This window comes from Azolla caroliniana, unplaced genomic scaffold (assembly GCF_043228905.1).
Source record: "Azolla caroliniana isolate FFs.n. ecotype wild unplaced genomic scaffold, voAzoCaro1.0.p SCAF_1, whole genome shotgun sequence".
Classification (NCBI taxonomy): Eukaryota; Viridiplantae; Streptophyta; class Polypodiopsida; order Salviniales; family Salviniaceae; genus Azolla; species Azolla caroliniana.
This window is the reverse complement of record NW_028230436.1, coordinates 240150-258398: the sequence shown is the minus strand read 5'-3', so window position 1 is coordinate 258398 and position 18249 is coordinate 240150. Positions and strand designations below refer to the sequence as shown.

At 36.2% G+C, this 18249-nt stretch overlaps 2 protein-coding genes and 1 non-coding gene across 5 annotated transcripts; 2 read left to right on the top strand and 1 right to left on the bottom strand.

Annotated features, from left to right (window-relative positions):
* The first annotated feature begins 444 nt into the window (after positions 1 to 444).
* LOC147868066 (uncharacterized) lies at positions 445 to 2960 on the top strand. The gene is made up of 2 exons (XM_087314847.1): positions 445 to 540; positions 1875 to 2960. The coding sequence occupies exons 1-2, from the start codon at positions 522 to 524 to the stop codon at positions 2600 to 2602; spliced, it is 747 nt and encodes a 248-aa protein (XP_087170973.1). The 5' UTR covers positions 445 to 521; the 3' UTR covers positions 2603 to 2960.
* Positions 2961 to 4261: 1301 nt separating this feature from the next.
* TRNAN-GUU (transfer RNA asparagine (anticodon GUU)) lies at positions 4262 to 4335 on the bottom strand. The gene has a single exon. It is a non-coding gene; the product is annotated as a tRNA-Asn (tRNA).
* A 5661-nt stretch (positions 4336 to 9996) lies between these two features.
* On the top strand, positions 9997 to 18200 carry LOC147868064 (DUF21 domain-containing protein At2g14520-like). 3 transcript variants are annotated; one of them, XM_087314817.1, is made up of 15 exons: positions 9997 to 10050; positions 11317 to 11725; positions 11897 to 11973; positions 12060 to 12143; positions 12222 to 12335; positions 12923 to 13009; positions 14322 to 14461; positions 14540 to 14627; positions 15492 to 15568; positions 15661 to 15854; positions 16051 to 16334; positions 16793 to 16839; positions 16915 to 17240; positions 17534 to 17614; positions 18056 to 18200. In XM_087314817.1, the coding sequence occupies exons 2-14, from the start codon at positions 11554 to 11556 to the stop codon at positions 17557 to 17559; spliced, it is 1716 nt and encodes a 571-aa protein (XP_087170943.1). In that variant the 5' UTR covers positions 9997 to 10050; positions 11317 to 11553; the 3' UTR covers positions 17560 to 17614; positions 18056 to 18200. The 3 variants fall into 3 exon arrangements, with proteins under 3 accessions (XP_087170943.1, XP_087170952.1, XP_087170961.1); XM_087314826.1 differs by lacking the exon at positions 9997 to 10050 and adding an exon at positions 10634 to 10771 and having other exon boundaries at positions 11442 to 11725; XM_087314835.1 differs by lacking the exons at positions 9997 to 10050; positions 11317 to 11725 and having other exon boundaries at positions 11897 to 11953.
* The last annotated feature ends 49 nt before the right edge of the window (positions 18201 to 18249 follow it).

Here is an 18249-nt window from a genome sequence, read left to right as displayed (position 1 = left end):
ACATCTTAGCAATTGATCGACCAATTGGCTTGCACATCTTAGCCATGTCATAAAACATTTTAAGTTCAGTTCCACTCACAAGATGTGAAGAACAGACCCAAGGCATTACATGTGTGAGCACTGCTTGTAGTGTCATGTTATGTTGGTGGAAACATTCATTGGCATTAAGAAATGTTTTAGATTCCCCCGAGTATTTATTGAGGGTCTGGATGGGATAATACATACCACACGAAAATTAATCGTGGAGGGAGGCCGTTTATTTCTTGGTAACTACATATGTATATGTATGTATGTAATACCCCCTCCCCTGTGGGAGCCTAGACGCTAGAGCTCAAATGACTTCCTAAAGTTATTATGTTAAATAAAAACCCTTTCTTACTCCCGAGTGACACAGACGACACCCACTGGTACTGGTAGAAAGGCCAAACGACTTATGTATAAAAAGATATATAAATAAAAACCCCTTCCTAGTCCGTTTTAGGGCTGGAAGAAGCGTTCCGCAAACCATAAACCTCCACAGAATGCCGATCTCACGTGCAGGTATTCATTCCCCTCTCTAACTCGTCTCAAACCTATTGCATGTTTTGTATGGATCCGATGGACAGAGACGGGCGAGAGAGAGAGAGACAGAGAGAGAGAGACAATGAACAAGTAGCCAGAGTTAGAGCTTAAGGTTAAGGTTTAGATTTAATGTTTTAGGGCCATTAAAATTTTTCAAATTTCAAAGCTCATTTTGATGAAGTGGATCGTGTGATTGACTTTTTGAGACTCTTGTGTTAGTGAGGCTTTTCTCACACAGAAAACAACAAATATATAAATAAAGGAAGGGGGCAATGAAATGATGTATTTAACATGGCTTAGAGACCAAAGCAACGGATGAAACCCAGCAATAGATTTCAACTCAAAAGTGTTTTCTAAATCTACGAGAACAATAAAAGAAATGAAATGTAGAACTCAACTAGTCACACAGTTTAACATTCGTAAATAGAAAAGGTTACAAATGTTAACTAGAGTAAATCTTCTCTCGATGAAACTAAACTATTTGTGCACGAACAGTCTAAATTTACAGGCTTTCTGCCAGTGTTTCTTATACGGTTACTTTTGTAAATAGAAACGTTGACAAAAGTTTATGAGAGCAATATTTGCCCAACGAAACTGAACAAATTTGTCTCCTGGTCTTTAATCTCTGCTATTGATTGAACAAATTTTATATCAAAGTCAATCTTATCTTGTCATATCATTATATGAAGAATAGAGAGCTGATAACACTGAGCAATACTCTAATTCTACGTCATGAAAACTTTCTATTGGAAAAAAACTAAATTGCCCCTTTATGCAAAATAAAATATAACCCCCTCCTCCATTAATTGAGATAGTCATCGTTTTTGCTTACAGCACTATGGATGGTTAGTATGTATACAGGATGTAGCAGTCATTCTGCTCGTAGCCCTCATTATATTATTTCTATATTGCATGTGCTAGATATCTCATAGTGCAATCTGAAATCTGATGAACACATTGTTGAAAGAATGCATAAGGCAACCAAAGTGAACGGATGTATGTCCATGCAGTTAATAGGTATGTTGTGACTTGGACACTGTAAAGCAACCAAGGCGAATGGATTCTTTTTCCACAAGGAAAACTCTCAAAACATTGTTTTCTTTATATATGATTGTATGATAATGCTTTTCATCGATGTCCAATAAAGAGAACACAAAATTCCTAAGATTCCGATATATCTAGAGAGTTCTGATCGTTATGTCTATTTTCATGTCGTCCCTATGGATTTCTGCTCATTAATGACTTATAAAGATGCTGAAAGTATAACTAGAATTGTGTATAGTTTGTTAAACTATTTGTAATAATTTTGTAAGGTTCTTTGTCTGCAATGAGCATCTGGAGATGTGCCACTAGGCCAACAAGGTTCTCTGGAAAACTGTTTCCTAGGGATCAATTGTTGATCTCCCCTAACGTAGTTGGGGAGAGACATGTTCTATCAGGTTTGAGATTCCCTTTCTCAACTTGCTTTTATGAAAGCGAAGGGCATCTACATTCACAGAAATTGTGGTTTATGAAGCATCAAAGGATGCAATACTCAAAAGCAGCTATATATCAGATACCTCAGACAAGCACAGATTCTAAAGAGAAAAAAGCAAGTCCAGTGATATACCGAGGACCATTATCGGATACCCTTCGGAAAGTTAAGATGCTATCCATCACGTCTTGTTGTTTGTCAGTTATTACTGGTCCAGCTATTACATTTCTGACGTCACCTAACATCTCGGTGATACTCAAAGGAGGGATTGCCACCACGATCATATTGCTTAGTGCCTCTACAACAGCTGCCTTGCATTGGTTTGTAGGACCATATGTGCATAAATTGACATGGATCCCTGGTGCCAAGGAATTTGAGCTTGAAATGATAACTTGGTTAGCTACCTTTGATCGGAAGGTCATTTCGATTGAAGATATTCGGCCTCCGAAGACGAACCGGCCATTCGTCAGCTTTGCAGTCAAAGACAATTTCTATTTTGTAGACACAGAAAAGATTCCAAACAAGGATCTCCTCCGAATTGTAACCTTCTATCAGAGTAACAAGTAGTATGTTTTGTGACTATCTTGGAATAGTGCTATTCCATCACAGTGAAAAGTGACAACTTGAATAGACATGAAGAATAAAAAAATATCAGAGGCTACTATTTGTTGTACGTTTGAGTCATTGCTCACACCAGAAAATTCTTTCAATCATATGTAGATGATACTCCCTTTTTTAGTGTTTCGTTTCAAATATTTTACCTATTTGTCAATACAAACAGATCAACTTCATTACCTTTATTATTGTCTATTGACTAATTCTCTTATGATTGGATTAACTGAGCAATTGTTGATATGAACTTGGTTATGTGATGTTTTGAATATGTACATTTCGGCTGAACCTCGGCATAGTATTGTTCGGTGGACCTTGGGGGGTTGTCTTGGAATAAGTTATTCTGATGTTTCCAAGAAAAATCTTTTAATCATATATAGAAGATACTTCCTTTTTTCTTGTTTAGTTTCAAATACTTTACCTTTTTGTGAACACAAACAGATCAAGCTTCATTGCCTTTAATAGTATCTATTCAGCGGTGCTCTTTTGTTATGACCAATTGAGCAATTGTTGATATGAACTTGGTTATATGATGTTTTGAGTGTACATTTTAGGTGTATCTCATCATGCTATTGTTCACTGAAGCATAGGGGTTGTGTTGGGATGGATGCATGCATGCTTTGAAATTGGAAACAAATCATCAAGTGCTGATAAATGGCCAAAAGGTCTCACCCTAGTAAATATACTAGATTTGGTGCTCTGTATTGTATGACCACTTTATTAGGATTTTTAGTGTGGGATCTCTCTTCCTCTCTCATACTCAAGCCACCCTTGGATTGGTTATTTGTACCCCTACTTATCTTATAATAGTAGTGAGGATGCTTTGTTCCCTTCTTTGCTATTTTCATGGCTTTGTGAAAAAATCAAAGATACCTCAATCATCATTTCCTTGTATCGTTCAATTATGACGTGGCTTTAAACACACCATATCAAGGAGAATTCTCAATAAAATTTTATTGCACCTTGAATCTACACTCTAGTTAGAAAAGGATTTGTTCTTTGCCACATAATTAAAAATGTTCTAGATTCACTAATGAGACATTTATGAAGAAAATAATTGCAGTTTTATTGCATTGTGATGTCGACACCTTAGTGACTTAAACTTGGTCATAAGAAAATCTATGTATCCTTTTGAAAACAAAAGATCTCGTTGATGCCTTCAATTGAGATCGGAGAAGAGTGTGAATGTAAAAGATTAAAGATTCCTTGGTTGTATGATTATTTGACTACGAACAAATTACAATCCATTGATGTATATCATGAAATAGTGAAATTTGATTGTTCGATCATTATACTAGATGTGGTAGTTATGAATAAAAGTTCTCTAACAAACAAACTATAAAACCTACTTATGAGAATCGGAGCAAAAGAGCTAGGACAAGAACCACAAATGAAGTTCTTAGAAATTCTAAGGATCATAATTGATGCACATTGCAAACTATTGCCTATTAACCTCTCCGTGCCAAGGAGGGTTTGAAGCTCCCACCTTATAACTAAGCAGCCATACGCTCTAACCAACTGAGCTACTAAAGCATGTCTCCAAGAGTAAAAAATGGCATTAAAGATTACAATTGATGAGAATCATTCGTAGAAAAATTCGTAGCAAACAATCTCCGCTCCAGGGAGGGTTTGAACCTCCGACCTTATGGTTAACAGCCATACGCTCTAACCAACTGAGCTACTAGAGCTGTGTTGTTGTTATTAGAAATAAGTATTATAAAACTCTTAGCTTGTATCAAAGACAAACTATACGCATGGTTTTTGAGGATCTAGAATATTTAGTGGTGAGACATATATATATATTGGGAAGCAATGCAACACAAGTGGACACAAGAATGGGTGGCCCCTACACATGGTATAGAATTTACTTGGAAATGCTCATATAAGCATACTCAAATTGTACGTAGGAAGGGAGATAAAAAGAAGAGATGGGTTGGTTTGCATAATATAAAGCAAAAAACAAACATACAATATGAATCTAGTGTTAAAGGATATATTTCGAATAATCGTTGCCCAAAAAAATGTACCTTCTTGAAAAGTAGAAAGTATGTTAAAGTTCAACAAGGTTATTAAGTGCACAAATGTCATGAAATCCTTTTCGGAGAACATATTTATCATAGTAATTTCTTCTCTTGCAAGTTTCCCCTTTAAACGATGTTCCTCGTGGTTGTATTTAGCATGGTTCTCCCTTTACAAGGATGTTAAAACTTGCTTTCTCATTCACATCATTTGTAAGCAATATGGCTAGGTGCTAATTCTAGTCTCTACGGGGAAACTTTACAACTTGTTCATCCTATTGAGTGTAGAATGTTAACACTAGTAGTATTTGTAGTTGGCTAACATCATATGCCACAAAGTCAAAGTTCACCCAAATTTCTTTGACTTGTTTTTGGTAAGCGTTGTTTGTAGACGAAGAAGGTGGGTGGTGTTTAGTAGATGCTGCAAAGGCATTGTGGTTTGCAAGAAGACAAATGCACACACACACACAATCCACGATTCAGCTGTGTCACATGAGTGCATGCATTGTGTATCTTTGGAGGTGAAGGACATCATCCATCATGAGACGAAGAGGGAACACACATTCATTCTTTCCACATGTGTATGTACATACTAGATAGAAATGGTATGTATGTATTCGCTACCGAAGTAAAAAAGGTTGAGACTGAGTGAGTGGGTTGGGTGTTAAAGAGGTTGCACCCATATGTACATACTATGTATATACATAAGGCCAGGCCAGGCCTTGAATCTGATGAGATTCTGCACTCTTTCAAAGTCTGGGGACGGTGGCCGCCTCTCAATCAATTGGCTTGGACGCCTTCCACATCTAGACAAGCACGTGAAATGAGTGAGGGTTTCATCGTCGCCAATCCTATAGTACAGAATGAGTTTGTGTGTTTGTCTATTCAGTGGGAGTGCGCCTTAAGGTCGTACATGCATACATATACATATATAAACTTGTAAGTTCCATAGTATGAACCATACGCACCATACGTGCATTCGCATTCGCGAAAGAAAAATACCATCAAAGAATGATAAATACCATTCTTTTGGATTAACTATTTATTATGAGGTAGATAAGCCTAAAAATGAAAAAAAAAACATTAAAAAAACACACACGAATGTTTGGATAACATTCGCATTCGTTTTCCAACGTAGGAAAACGAATGTTATACTAGACAAACATGAATTTTACGTACTATAAGATTAGACGGAGACCCTCCTCACAATGTGGATGGCGGTCCTACTTAATTCTTTTTTCTGGATGTGAAACTGGAATATGGAACAATCTCACCCATAATATGTACATACATACATGATGGTTAGGGTGGCCCGGGGTATGTGCCCATTGGCCATGGCTGTCGTGTCACGAGGGAGTATGACACTTATTATTATCGATGCTACACATAATTGGATCACATAGCCATAAGTATATTTCTCAATGATGAATATGGATGCCTCGGGAAGTACTTGAAGTCCACTTAATATTTATCTATGTCGTTCACGCCACACAAACGTATTCCATGGACTAGGAAGGCGACTCTTAACATGGGGGCTCAATCAAATATGAGACATATTTTTCGAATGTACCTTTTTCTTTTATAAAGCTTTACAAAACAAAAAGTTAATAGGCTAGACAAAAGTGTTAGTATATTATGAATCCCTCGAGAGATGGCTATCATCATCATTATCTTTGGGTGGACCCTAGCTAAAAAGTCGGTTTTCGATGATCTCTATAGGTTGCTTAAGGTACACAAAAAATCTTGCTTTACTACGCCATTCATAAATAGAAGTATTCATCACTTGCATAACATGGCCAATGATTATGGCCTTCATATTTAGGGGTACAAATCATGAGCTTCATATTTAAGGGCAATGCTCATTATGTACATAGTTCATGATACTAGTGATCATGACCTTGGTATCTAAAGATAGTGGCTTTGGTTCCTTACATAACATGGATTGTGGACATGGTATAATCTACCATTGACATTGATAAGATGTAGCCTCGATTAGCATTAGTTACTTTGGGGAAAAATCATAGGTTTAGGGCATTGCTTTTCAAGAAAATATTTCAAAGAATTAAAACTATCGTCTCCCATGGTTAGCAAATTATTTGTAGAGGTGATTAGCTATTGGGATTGGCGAATTGACCTCAAGTACTCCTACTCTTGAGAAGTATTCACAATGATCGACTAATTTAATACATATGATTAAACATCCATATCTCTAGCATACTCATGATACATGATTTATGTTTTGTTTCTACCTTTCAAAGGTCGACATTTGGCCCATCTAAACTAACTGACATCTTCCATTGAGTTTTCCTAATCACATGTTCAAAAGAAAGAAATGAACATGACTTCACTATGATACTTTAATATAAAAACAAGTTCACACAAAAAGCTAAAAATGATGCATGAATTCGAACTTGTTACTGTGCCCTATGTTACATATTCATGTATAAGACTCATCCTTTTACAATTTTGTTGTTTAGTTATTTAGTCAAACATCCTACCAACTTAACATGGGATGGGTGTATACTTTGTCTTGTTGTTATAAAAATTGGATGGGGAGACACACTATTGTTGGCAAAAGAACCGAAAGAGGGTGTCAACCAATGGGGTGAACTATCTTCCCAACATGTTCACAGGCACATTCAGTAAAAACAATGAATAATGCATTATTTTAAAGAGGATTAACACCAGGTCACACATGTACATAATCATTAAGTTAAACATAGAGTTACACAATAAAACAAGATTAACGACAATTTGATTAAGAGAAAACTAATGACTTGTACAAAAGTCAAACTCAATCACTAACATGCTTAAGTTATAGCTTAAAACAAGTTGAATATTGACTAGCATTTATACAACCAAAATGATATGTTTCAAGCAAATACTATAACTCGTCGGAGTAGTGTTATGGTTTCTCGATTTTGTATAACCGGAAGAATCAAGGTCTCTTTTTGGGTATAACTTATATGGCATGGTCCAAATTTAGAGCTCGATTTTTGTTTGGTTGTCAAACCAACCTAAGGAGGTCAATTGGGTTGCTAGTGACGTGGAACAATTTGTTACTATTCGTTATTCGATGTTAAGTTATGATATATTGTTAATATTTGTTCTTTTCAATGAAATCCCACTGTGGTAGGTTGCCAATCATAGCAGGACAAAACTTCTTATTGACTTTTTAATATACAAGCATAAAATACCTTATTCTACTCTGAACATGTCATAAATTTAAGCAGTGAATATATACACACGAGTGCTTGATGGAATTCAATTATATGAATATACACTAGACATACGATGAATTTTATAATGTGCTTAATGAGGTGTCCAATAAACTTTACAAGATGGTGCTTCAATCTTTGCGAGGTTTAAAAGGAAATTTCTGGTTTTCCTATTTATCCCACTATCACATATCTCCTAACATTCATCCAGATCATCATCTTTTTTTACCTTTGTATCACGAGATGTTACATGTGCTCTCTCAATGTATTGTGAGAATAACAAAATTGGTGGCACATGTAGCATAGGTTCGCAGTAAGGTGTTTGCACATTATTAATTTGTTTTTATCAATGTAAGCATTGTCATAACTTGTTTGGTAATATAGGATAAAATCATAACACTTCAATTACACACCACTAGGCATATAAAAATAGAAGTCATGGAAAAATCTCACTATGGGGTGGAAGGAATTGTATGGTATCGCTGGAATATGCATCATCCCCTTTGATTCCACTAGTGAGTGCTCATAAAAAACTTTATTTCGGCATATATATTGTTACTAGTGGAGTGGGTGGTGACTTGGTGTAGCTTACTAGGGGAGTGCCCACACGGTGCTTTTGTGCATGCACACCATGTACAACAAAGCACATGGGGCATAAGACATGGTAAGATGCACACAAAAGAACACGGGACATAGTAACTTGTAAAATTGAGATGAAACATCGGTGACAACACAATGAAATTACACAAATGAGTTGATGTAAATTGTGCGACACACAAATATGGGTGGATGTAGCACAAATTAAAGAGAAAATGCTAGTAGCGGGGTCTCTATTTTTCTTTCTTTCTCTTTCCCTCTATGTAATATAGCTGAAGGTAGAGTTAGTATATGTCATTGCACACGATAAACACACTCTTCTCTTATATATATATATATATGTGTGTGTACATATGTATATCAATACGTGTGTATGTACGTACTACACTCTTCTCTTATTTACCAAACCAAATTTGTTGTGAAGCAGGCGAGCACGTGTGTGTGTGTGTGTAGTGAAAGAGGGGAGAGGCACAGAGAAGAGGGAGGGAGGGAGGCAATGAGCTATTATTGAGTTTGTTTGTGTGTGGGGGGGGAGGAGCTCCATGTATGTAGTACATATGTATTTCACTCCTCCTCCATGTATGTATGTATGTATGGATGTATGTACATACTCTAATGTACAGTGTATGTATATTTTTTCAAGAGACTTTTTTATATTATATAGACTCATTCGCATTACTTTTTGCTTGCTTTGTTTTGTTACTTTGGTGGTGTTTGTTGTAGCCGACTACTCAGGCCGGCCGCAGGACTTATATGTAGTATGTATGTAACTCAGGAAAAAGGCAGACACACACAGACACAGACACAGACACAGACACAGAGAGAGACAGAGAGAGAGAGAGAGAGCAGTGCGCATCCCCTCCTCCAGCCCACAAAACACACACACACACACACACACACAGTCGAGAGTCGACAGTATGTACTCAACTCACTCTGAACTCTGATCTCACTCAGTCGCAGACACACACACACACACACAACACACACACAGACGACAGCAGGCGCACCAGAAAGAAGAAATTAAAGAAACACACGCAATATACATATACATACATACTGTATGTATGTATATGTATACAGTATATGTATGTATGTATGTATGTATGTACGTGTGTACGAGGGAAGTAGAAGCAGAAGTAGACGTTGATGACGTCGACGTAATAATAGAGAGGATACGATGACGATGACGATAATGGTGATGATATATATACATATACATATATATAAAAGACGATCGATGCAAAGGTAGAAGTAACAGAAGGAACGCCCAGTATCAGAAAAGAAGGACGAATAGAGAGAGGCAGGCAGGCACTCTCTAAGTTAGAAGATCAGCAGAAACAGAAGAAGCAACAAGCAGCTTCAAGAAGAAGAAGAAGAAGAAGAAGAAGAAGAAGAAACAACAACAACAAGAAGAAGAAGGACAATAAAAGAAGAAGAAGAAGATAAAAAAAGAAAGAGAGGAAGGAAGAGCCCGGAGGAGAAGAAAAAAGATGGAAAGAAAGAAAGAAAGAATCGTTGTGAATATAATAATAGCTCCATAACCTGCACCGCCAAAATCATCATTTTAACAGTTCGTGTTACATACTTACCTTCTTCACACACCACCCTCGCTTCTTCTTATATTGCTGCGTAAGCGAAATGTCTCTGGTTATGTAGCATTCTCTAATCTTAAATCCTCATCTTAACATATTTTCCTACGCCATACGCGTTTACTTTCTCTCCAGTTTTCTGCCCATGTATATCTTCATTTCTTTCATCGTTTTGGCCACGCTTCATGCTTCTTCTGTGTCTGCAGATTTCTGATATTATCTTAGATCTTCAGTATTAAACTGCAGTCTTCATTTTCAATCTGAAGTCTTCCATTTTTACTTCTTTTCCTCGTTCGCTTATTGGTCTTTAGGTTTCTGTGAGTACAGGTTCTGGTATTCACTCGTGGTTTTGAACAACATCTCCTTCATACAATCACTTGTCTATAACCCCTCTGTGTATGATCATTTGATTTTATACCTTCAAATTTTCGGTACTGCCTTCCAGTACGCATTCTTTGTCTTTATGAACAAGTCTCAGGTTTGCAGCCTTTCCTTTAGTACACATTCATTTTCTTGTTTTCGTGCAGTTATCATTTACATATATTGTTATTTTTTTTATCATACATCTCCTGTTTAACGGCCGATTTTCCTGATATACTATCTGCTTCTTTGTATCAGATCTCCCTGCATGATACTAAATGGCCAGCCTATCCGTATTCCCTTCACACATTTTATTTAGTCTTATGGTGTGCATAGCTTGATGTATGTATTATATTTTTTGTCATTATAAAATAATGAGTTTAATACTAATTCATGCACGTTTTCTTCAGCACTATTTGTAGTTTCTACCAAAATGGCCAGCCTATCCGTATTCCCTTCACACATTTTATTTAGTCTTATGGTGTGCATAGCTTGATGTATGTATTATATTTTTTGTCATTATAAAATAATGAGTTTAATACTAATTCATGCACGTTTTCTTCAGCACTATTTGTAGTTTCTACCAAAATGGCCAGCCTATCCGTATTCCCTTCACACATTTTATTTAGTCTTATGGTGTGCATAGCTTGATGTATGTATTATATTTTTTGTCATTATAAAATAATGAGTTTAATACTAATTCATGCACGTTTTCTTCATCACTGTTTGTAGTTTCTACCAAAATGGCCAGCCTATCCGTATTATCTTCACACATTTTATTTAGTCTTATGGTGTGCATAGCTTGATGTATGTATTATATTTTTTGTCATTATAAAATAATGAGTTTAATACTAATTCATGCACGTTTTCTTCATCACTATTTGTAGTTTCTACCAAATTCGAGGCATTCGTCATTGCCATTAACTTGCAGGTCGCACCTGCTGATTACTCGTTCAACATGGTGAACTCGATAATTCACCTTTTCAAGAAATTCTCCTTGGATTGCTGACAGGAAAATGCTATTGTTCCCAACATTTGACTGACGAGCACTCTGATATAGGCCTCCAGGCTTTAAAGAGTTTAAACATCGGGTTCTCTGAATTATTGCAACTGTCAAATACAGAATGACAGAGCATTGTTGTGGACCGACTTTTTGGCTTTATCTCCTCATCATTGCTGGGCTTGTTCTCTTTGCTGGCATGATGTCTGGACTCACCCTTGGATTGATGTCACTCAGTCTTGTGGACTTAGAAGTTTTGATCAAATCTGGTACCGCGAAGGATCAGAAATATGCAGGTTGTTTCACTCACTATCCGTTTATACTTTTAATTGATTTTTCTTCTCCATTGTATGAGACTAAATGAGTCAGGAAAGACTTATTTTATTTGTGCACTGGAACTCTTCTATTAGTATTGATATAGCGAATGTATTTTGTAATCTCTAATGAGTTTGATTTCAAACGGACAGCAAAAATTCTCCCAGTTGTGAAGAATCAACATTTATTGCTATGCACCCTTTTAATTGGTAATGCTCTTGCCATGGAGGTATGCTATACATTTTTCCTTTTCTAGTTACCTCTGGTTTTTAGGTGGTGCACTTTAGTTTTCTTTTTCCATCTTGGCATGTGCAGGCGTTGCCCATATTTCTTGATGCATTGGTAAATGCTTGGGGTGCCATCTTGATATCAGTAACACTGATTTTGATGTTTGGTGAGGTATATTACGTTTTTTAGTGTATCTCAGGTGTAATGTTGGAATGTAATTTGTGCTGAAGTTTGTTGTTCTTTTATTAGATTCTCCCACAAGCTGTTTGCACAAGATATGGCTTAGCAGTTGGTGCAGCAATGACACCTGTTGTACGAGTTCTAGTCATTCTATTTTTCCCTGTTACATATCCTATCAGCAAGGTATTAATTTTGACTAAGATGTTTTGATTTAGTCAACCCTTAGCTCAGGTGGAGCTTTTCGAGTAGTTCAATTTGTGTCTTGCATCACTGGAAATGTTCACCGAAATATTATTTTCAGAGAGTATAGCATCTGCAATGCATGTTGTGACATGTGACAGCATATTTCACCCTTGAAACTTTATTCTTTGTAAGATGTTGTGTTGGAGGCTTCAAGTGCATGATCTTGGAAAATGAACTTTGGATAGCTGGGCCTATGCTGAAGTTCTAGTTTTCTTGATGCAAAGTTTAAAAGCTGGCTATAATAGAGCATTTGAAGTGTGTAAGTATAGCTTATAGATGTGATAAGTGGTGTAAAAGGAGAGATGTTTTAGATGGTTACCCTATATTGGTATTACCTGCATTTAAAGAGAAGATTTATTCTATATATATAGCAGTAGATTTTCCACGTTTGTAGAATAGGTTTCTTTGGGAGAGATGTTTTGGAAGTTAAGTGAAAACGGGTGTTTTAGTCACTCGTTATAATATTCTTTCCTTGATTGTTTCAGTAGAAGGTAAGGTAATCAAACTTTTTCTGTTGGACTATACAGCTATTGGATTTTGTGCTGGGAAAAAGTCATCTAGCGTTGTTTCGGAGAGCAGAGTTGATGACTCTTGTTAATATGCATGGGAATGAGGTATTGCATTAAATCCAATGCTTACAAGAAATTTTTGTTTGCTTGTAGTAAACAGTGTGTGCATGTTCTTCAGTCATGAAATTCACAGAATTCTATTAAAAAATAATCTTAGGTACCATCATAAATGAAGCTCGCTTCACTGTGTAAATTCAGGCAACATGATTACGATACACTTGGACCCATTTGTATGCAGTCTTGTTTTATCTAGTGGAGAATAGCTTTGGCCGTTTTTATCTCCATAAATTAGGAGAGAGGAGACTGGTGGGAAACATAATACTGAATTAGCACCGATGCTAACAAATTGAATCAATTTGATGATAGATAGCCTGTATTATATACGACTCTTCATTCCAATTACATGCATTTCACAACAAATCCCACTGCAATTTGACTGTTGTACTCTGTACAATACCCTAATACATGGAAGCAGTTTTGTGCTCCTTTTCACTGCACCAATGTGCGTGATCAGCATGCAGCATCCCTCCATGAAACCTGCCAGGTTATGAAGCAGATTATCGTGACGAGGTTATTACCTCGTTTCAAAGAAAATCATTATATCTGCGAAAAAGTTAAAATAGATGATGAGTGTCATTTAGATCACTGATTACACTGCCAAACGGAGATCAATTTCTTGTCATCATTGAACTGGAACACTAAGTAGAGTTGTGAGGGTTCTGCAACAGTTTGCTAAAAGCTACCAGCACAAATAGTGTCAAGACCATGAATGACCATGAATGACCATGAATGACCATGAAGAATGCTAAGGTCTGTCCATTGTTGCAGTCCTACATGTATAGATTGCAGTTTGGTACAGTCGGATCATATCCTATTCTTCATGTTTTTTCTGTGAACATAATGCGATGCATAGGTTTCCATTTCCTCTGAAATCCGTGGTTGGAAAGAAAGAGGAGAAACCTGAATAAATTTATGTTCATGAGCCTACATTTCTTCTCCCTATCTCTCTGTCTCTGTCTCTCTGTTATAGCAAGATATTATTTGGTTCTTTTATGCTGATAATTGTGTGTGATGTTATCTCCTATATATTAAATTATGCTAATAATCATATTAATAGGAGATATTATTTGTTCCTTTTATGCTAATAATTGTGCATGATGTTATCTTCTATTAATGTAATTATTTGGTTCTTTTATGCTAATAATCGCGCATGATATTATCTCTGATTAATATAGTTATTGATTTATTCTTTGGAAACTCGAAGTTAATTTAAAATGGGACTAGTTTATTAGAAAATAATGGCATTGTGGCTCCTAGTTCATGCATGTTAATGTTTAGTAGTGTTGTTTATGGACAGGCTGGGAAAGGAGGTGAACTAACACATGATGAGACGACAATTATTACCGGTGCATTAGAAATGACACAAAAGACAGCGAAGGATGCTATGACACCTATTTCTGACACTTTCTCTGTTGATGTCAATGCTGTACTTGATATGTATGGCTACTCATTCACTTTAAAAATGGCAACAGTAAAATAATATTGAGTTTGTGACTTTGTTCTCTTTTTATACAGGAACATGATGAATTTGATAATGAGGAAAGGGCATAGTCGGGTTCCTGTATATTCAGGGTCACCGACGAATATAATTGGGCTGATCTTGGTGAGTATTTATTATAGCAATTATCAAGAAAGTGTCTTGGTGTAGATGCATAACTGCTATGTTAATGAAGCAGTACTAGCTATTTGTGAGAAGTCAAATCTGTAATTTGTGTTTTAATTCAGATTATGAACTCCACAGTGGACTTCAAATAGAGTTCATAAGAGTTGGTAGCTTCACAATCTGTTTCTATTGATTAGGGTGATTGATCAACAAAATTTGAATACCTCTGTGGATTAGATTGTCTAGCTACATGTTCTTTGTTATCATTGACATCTAGTGCCTATACCCCATGGATTTATTTTGACTTTGTGGGTTTTGCCAAAGCTTTTACCACATTCCCTAGGCCAAGAATGAGTAGTAGGTTATGAGACATGACTTTATTTGGAATGCCGTAAGAGATTGTGGCACTTTTATTAGAAATTTGTGATCAAAATGCAAACATTAGAATTTTTAAAGCCCCATGGATTTATTTTGATTTTGTGGGGTTTGGCACAGCTTTTACCACATTCCCTAGGGCAAGAATGAGTAGTAGGCTATGAGGCATGATATTATTTGGAACGCAATAAGAGATTTTGGCACTTTTTTTAGAAATTTGTGATCAGAATGCAAACATTAGGACTTTTAAAGCCTATTCGTTTACTATTGGAATGAAGGGGATGTGTTGGAGAGAACAAATGTGCACAGTAAAAAAACACCTGTAGTAAATGCACATGTACATTGTGTTAGAAGGGTAACTGTCCTCAAGTAATAGACATGTCCACAACAGGCTTTAGGATGCTTACAAATTTATCTCTTATGAAGATATGCTACATTGAGAATAACTTCTTCAGAATTTCTTTAAATTAGTAGACATTAATTTTACAGGTAAAGAATTTGCTCACAACTCGACCCGAAGATAAGATGCCAGTGAGACAGCATGCAACTATACGAAAAATTCCACGGTGCTTTATGTTTCCTGTGCTTTCTCTTTTTTGATGCAGGTATGTGAATTCAGGGGAACATTCTAATCGAGATAGTTTTCTATTTGTAAAAGGGTTGAAGAAAACATGCCATTATATGACATTCTGAATGAGTTCCAGAAGGGACACAGCCATATGGCTGCAGTCGTAAAATACAGTCAAGAGAAGCTGGATGCTATCAACAAGAGCAAGGAAATAAAAGGACTTGCAGATAGAAAAAAAGGCAACCCAAGACACAAAAGGATAATGGAAGGCAGGGTTGTGCAAGGTGTAATGTGGTAGCCTGGATGTGTATTCTCATATTAATATTGCATATGAGCATTCATCAACAATCATCGCGATTCACCAATCCTCTATAATTAAAATTCATTGCCAATTTCATGCTATATATAAATATGTGGATTAAAGGAACTTGATGATCTGCAATGACTTCTTCAAATACTTGTTCTAATTTGTTTGAACAGCCTCACCTATGGCTTCGACAGTGGATATTCCTGAAGCTGATATTCTGGCTGATTCTGGAAATGTACTTCTGGGGAAACGAAGTCCATCGATTGGACCTGCTATCTCAGTTTCTAGAAAGGATGAATGGGGAGCAGAAAATCACAGTCAGAGAAATAAGAAGTGGGAACGCACAACTCAAGATGATTTTTTGGAAATTAGTGAACAGTTTGTTCCTAGTTTTCCCCAGGATGAAGAGGTTGTTGGGATCATTACAATGGAAGATGTGATTGAAGAACTCCTGCAGGTATTACTGACCTTTGATATATATGTAGTGATGTCCCCAGCTTAATTGGTGCTGAGAGGATGTGTTTTTTATATGTCCATTGTGCTTTGACGTTGATTCTTTTAAAGGTGCAAGCTGGGATGCGAACTGATTAGCATCTTCTAAAAAAGAGCACTGGCTATACAACTATGCATTCCTTTATCTAGTTTTGGAGAAGGTCAAATTATTGAACTGAACTGAAATGCAAGAGTCATCATAAACTATGGTCAAGAGTATACTAGTATTTAGGTCTACAAGTAGTGTCAATGATCTAATATGGGAGGTCATGCTATCCGAAACCTAGTCTTTCCAAAGGTTTAACTGCCAAAGTATAACTGCTGGTAGTGTGTAGTCGTGTGTTGTGGCATCCTTCATGTTGATTAAAGGTAGTTTTTGTACAAATTCAATTGGTATATGGCTGATAATGAAAATGATTGCAGGAAGAAATTCTGGATGAGACTGATGAATATATAGACGTGCATAACAAGTAAGTCTATACTTCACTGTGAGCTGTTAAATTTAATATGCTATTCTCTTTTCTTATAATAGTTTTATTTTTCAGGATAAAGGTGAACATGTTACCTCCTGGAGGAAGGTCACCATTGTCAACACTCTCATCATCTCTGCCAACTGCAACTGTGTCACCTCTATCATCCTTTCAACATACTCCTGCACTCAATTCACCCATAACTTCCTTTCAAACTACTCCAATGATGGAGTCACCTTTGTCTTTACATTTACAAGCACCACGATCAACACCTACAATCGAAGCCTCTCCAAATTTATCAGCTCGTCAATCTCCAGTGAACTTTATGCTAAGATCAGAGCTACAAGATATAGATGATATAAAGAGCAATTTCTCAAATGAGCAAGGTGAATTTGAGAAAGGTGACTTGACTGTTTGTGATTTGGACATTTTTCTGATGCCTTTTTCTCACTGACATAACAGAAGTTAGGACCAAACATATGTTTACTTATGAATTACAAATCTGCCTTAGCTTAATTATGTGTGCAGTTGAACATTTCATACCAACATATCCACACATCAGCATCTTGATTATGAAATCATAAACACAAGGATAGTCAATCTTGTAGAAGTGTTTTTAGAACCATCAATGCTTTGTCCCGTTTAGACTTTCGACTTATTTTAGTGCCAGTGATAGTTGGAAATTGATGTGTAGGACCTACTGGTTTTGAGAGAAAATGATTCAGCGGAAGCTATTTACCTAAGTGCTGAAGATCCCCACCCATAAACATGTCAGGTATACGATCAGGTTTGTATATTGTATTTGATATGTATTGAAGTTCTCTAAACTCCACAATGCATATTATAAAAGTATGAGTATCAGAAATTGTGTTTAGTTCGGTATCCATACAGTGAAATGGAACTGATGACGTCTCTATTGAACAAACAAAACCTTTGGTTTTTATAATCAAGAAAATTATCTGGGTTTGGTAATTGCTGCATCATTTTGTACAAAGAATCTTTTAGCTACATCCATTAACAGCTGTTTAATTTTGAATACACAACTTCTACAAAGTATGAAATGAGCATATTATATTATCTTATTACATCAGTGGTTGTATGCTTCCACGAAACTGCTGTTAGACAAAGAACTCTGATATGAAAATGAGTTATTACTGTATTATGTTTTATTTCCAAGAGACAGACAAATATTTATTTATAATTGTTTTGGATTCAGAAGATGGGATGAGGAGAAAATTCAGTGCTTGGTGTTGGTGTTGTCATTTTAGTTTTGTGCAGCGTTTGTATTTTGCCGATATGGAATTTGCTTTGTATATCACTTTGTATTTTATAATCACATTATTATTGAAGATTATTTACTCCATTCGGAGCATTCTAAAGAATTGTAAATACTTCGTATACTGCATGTGG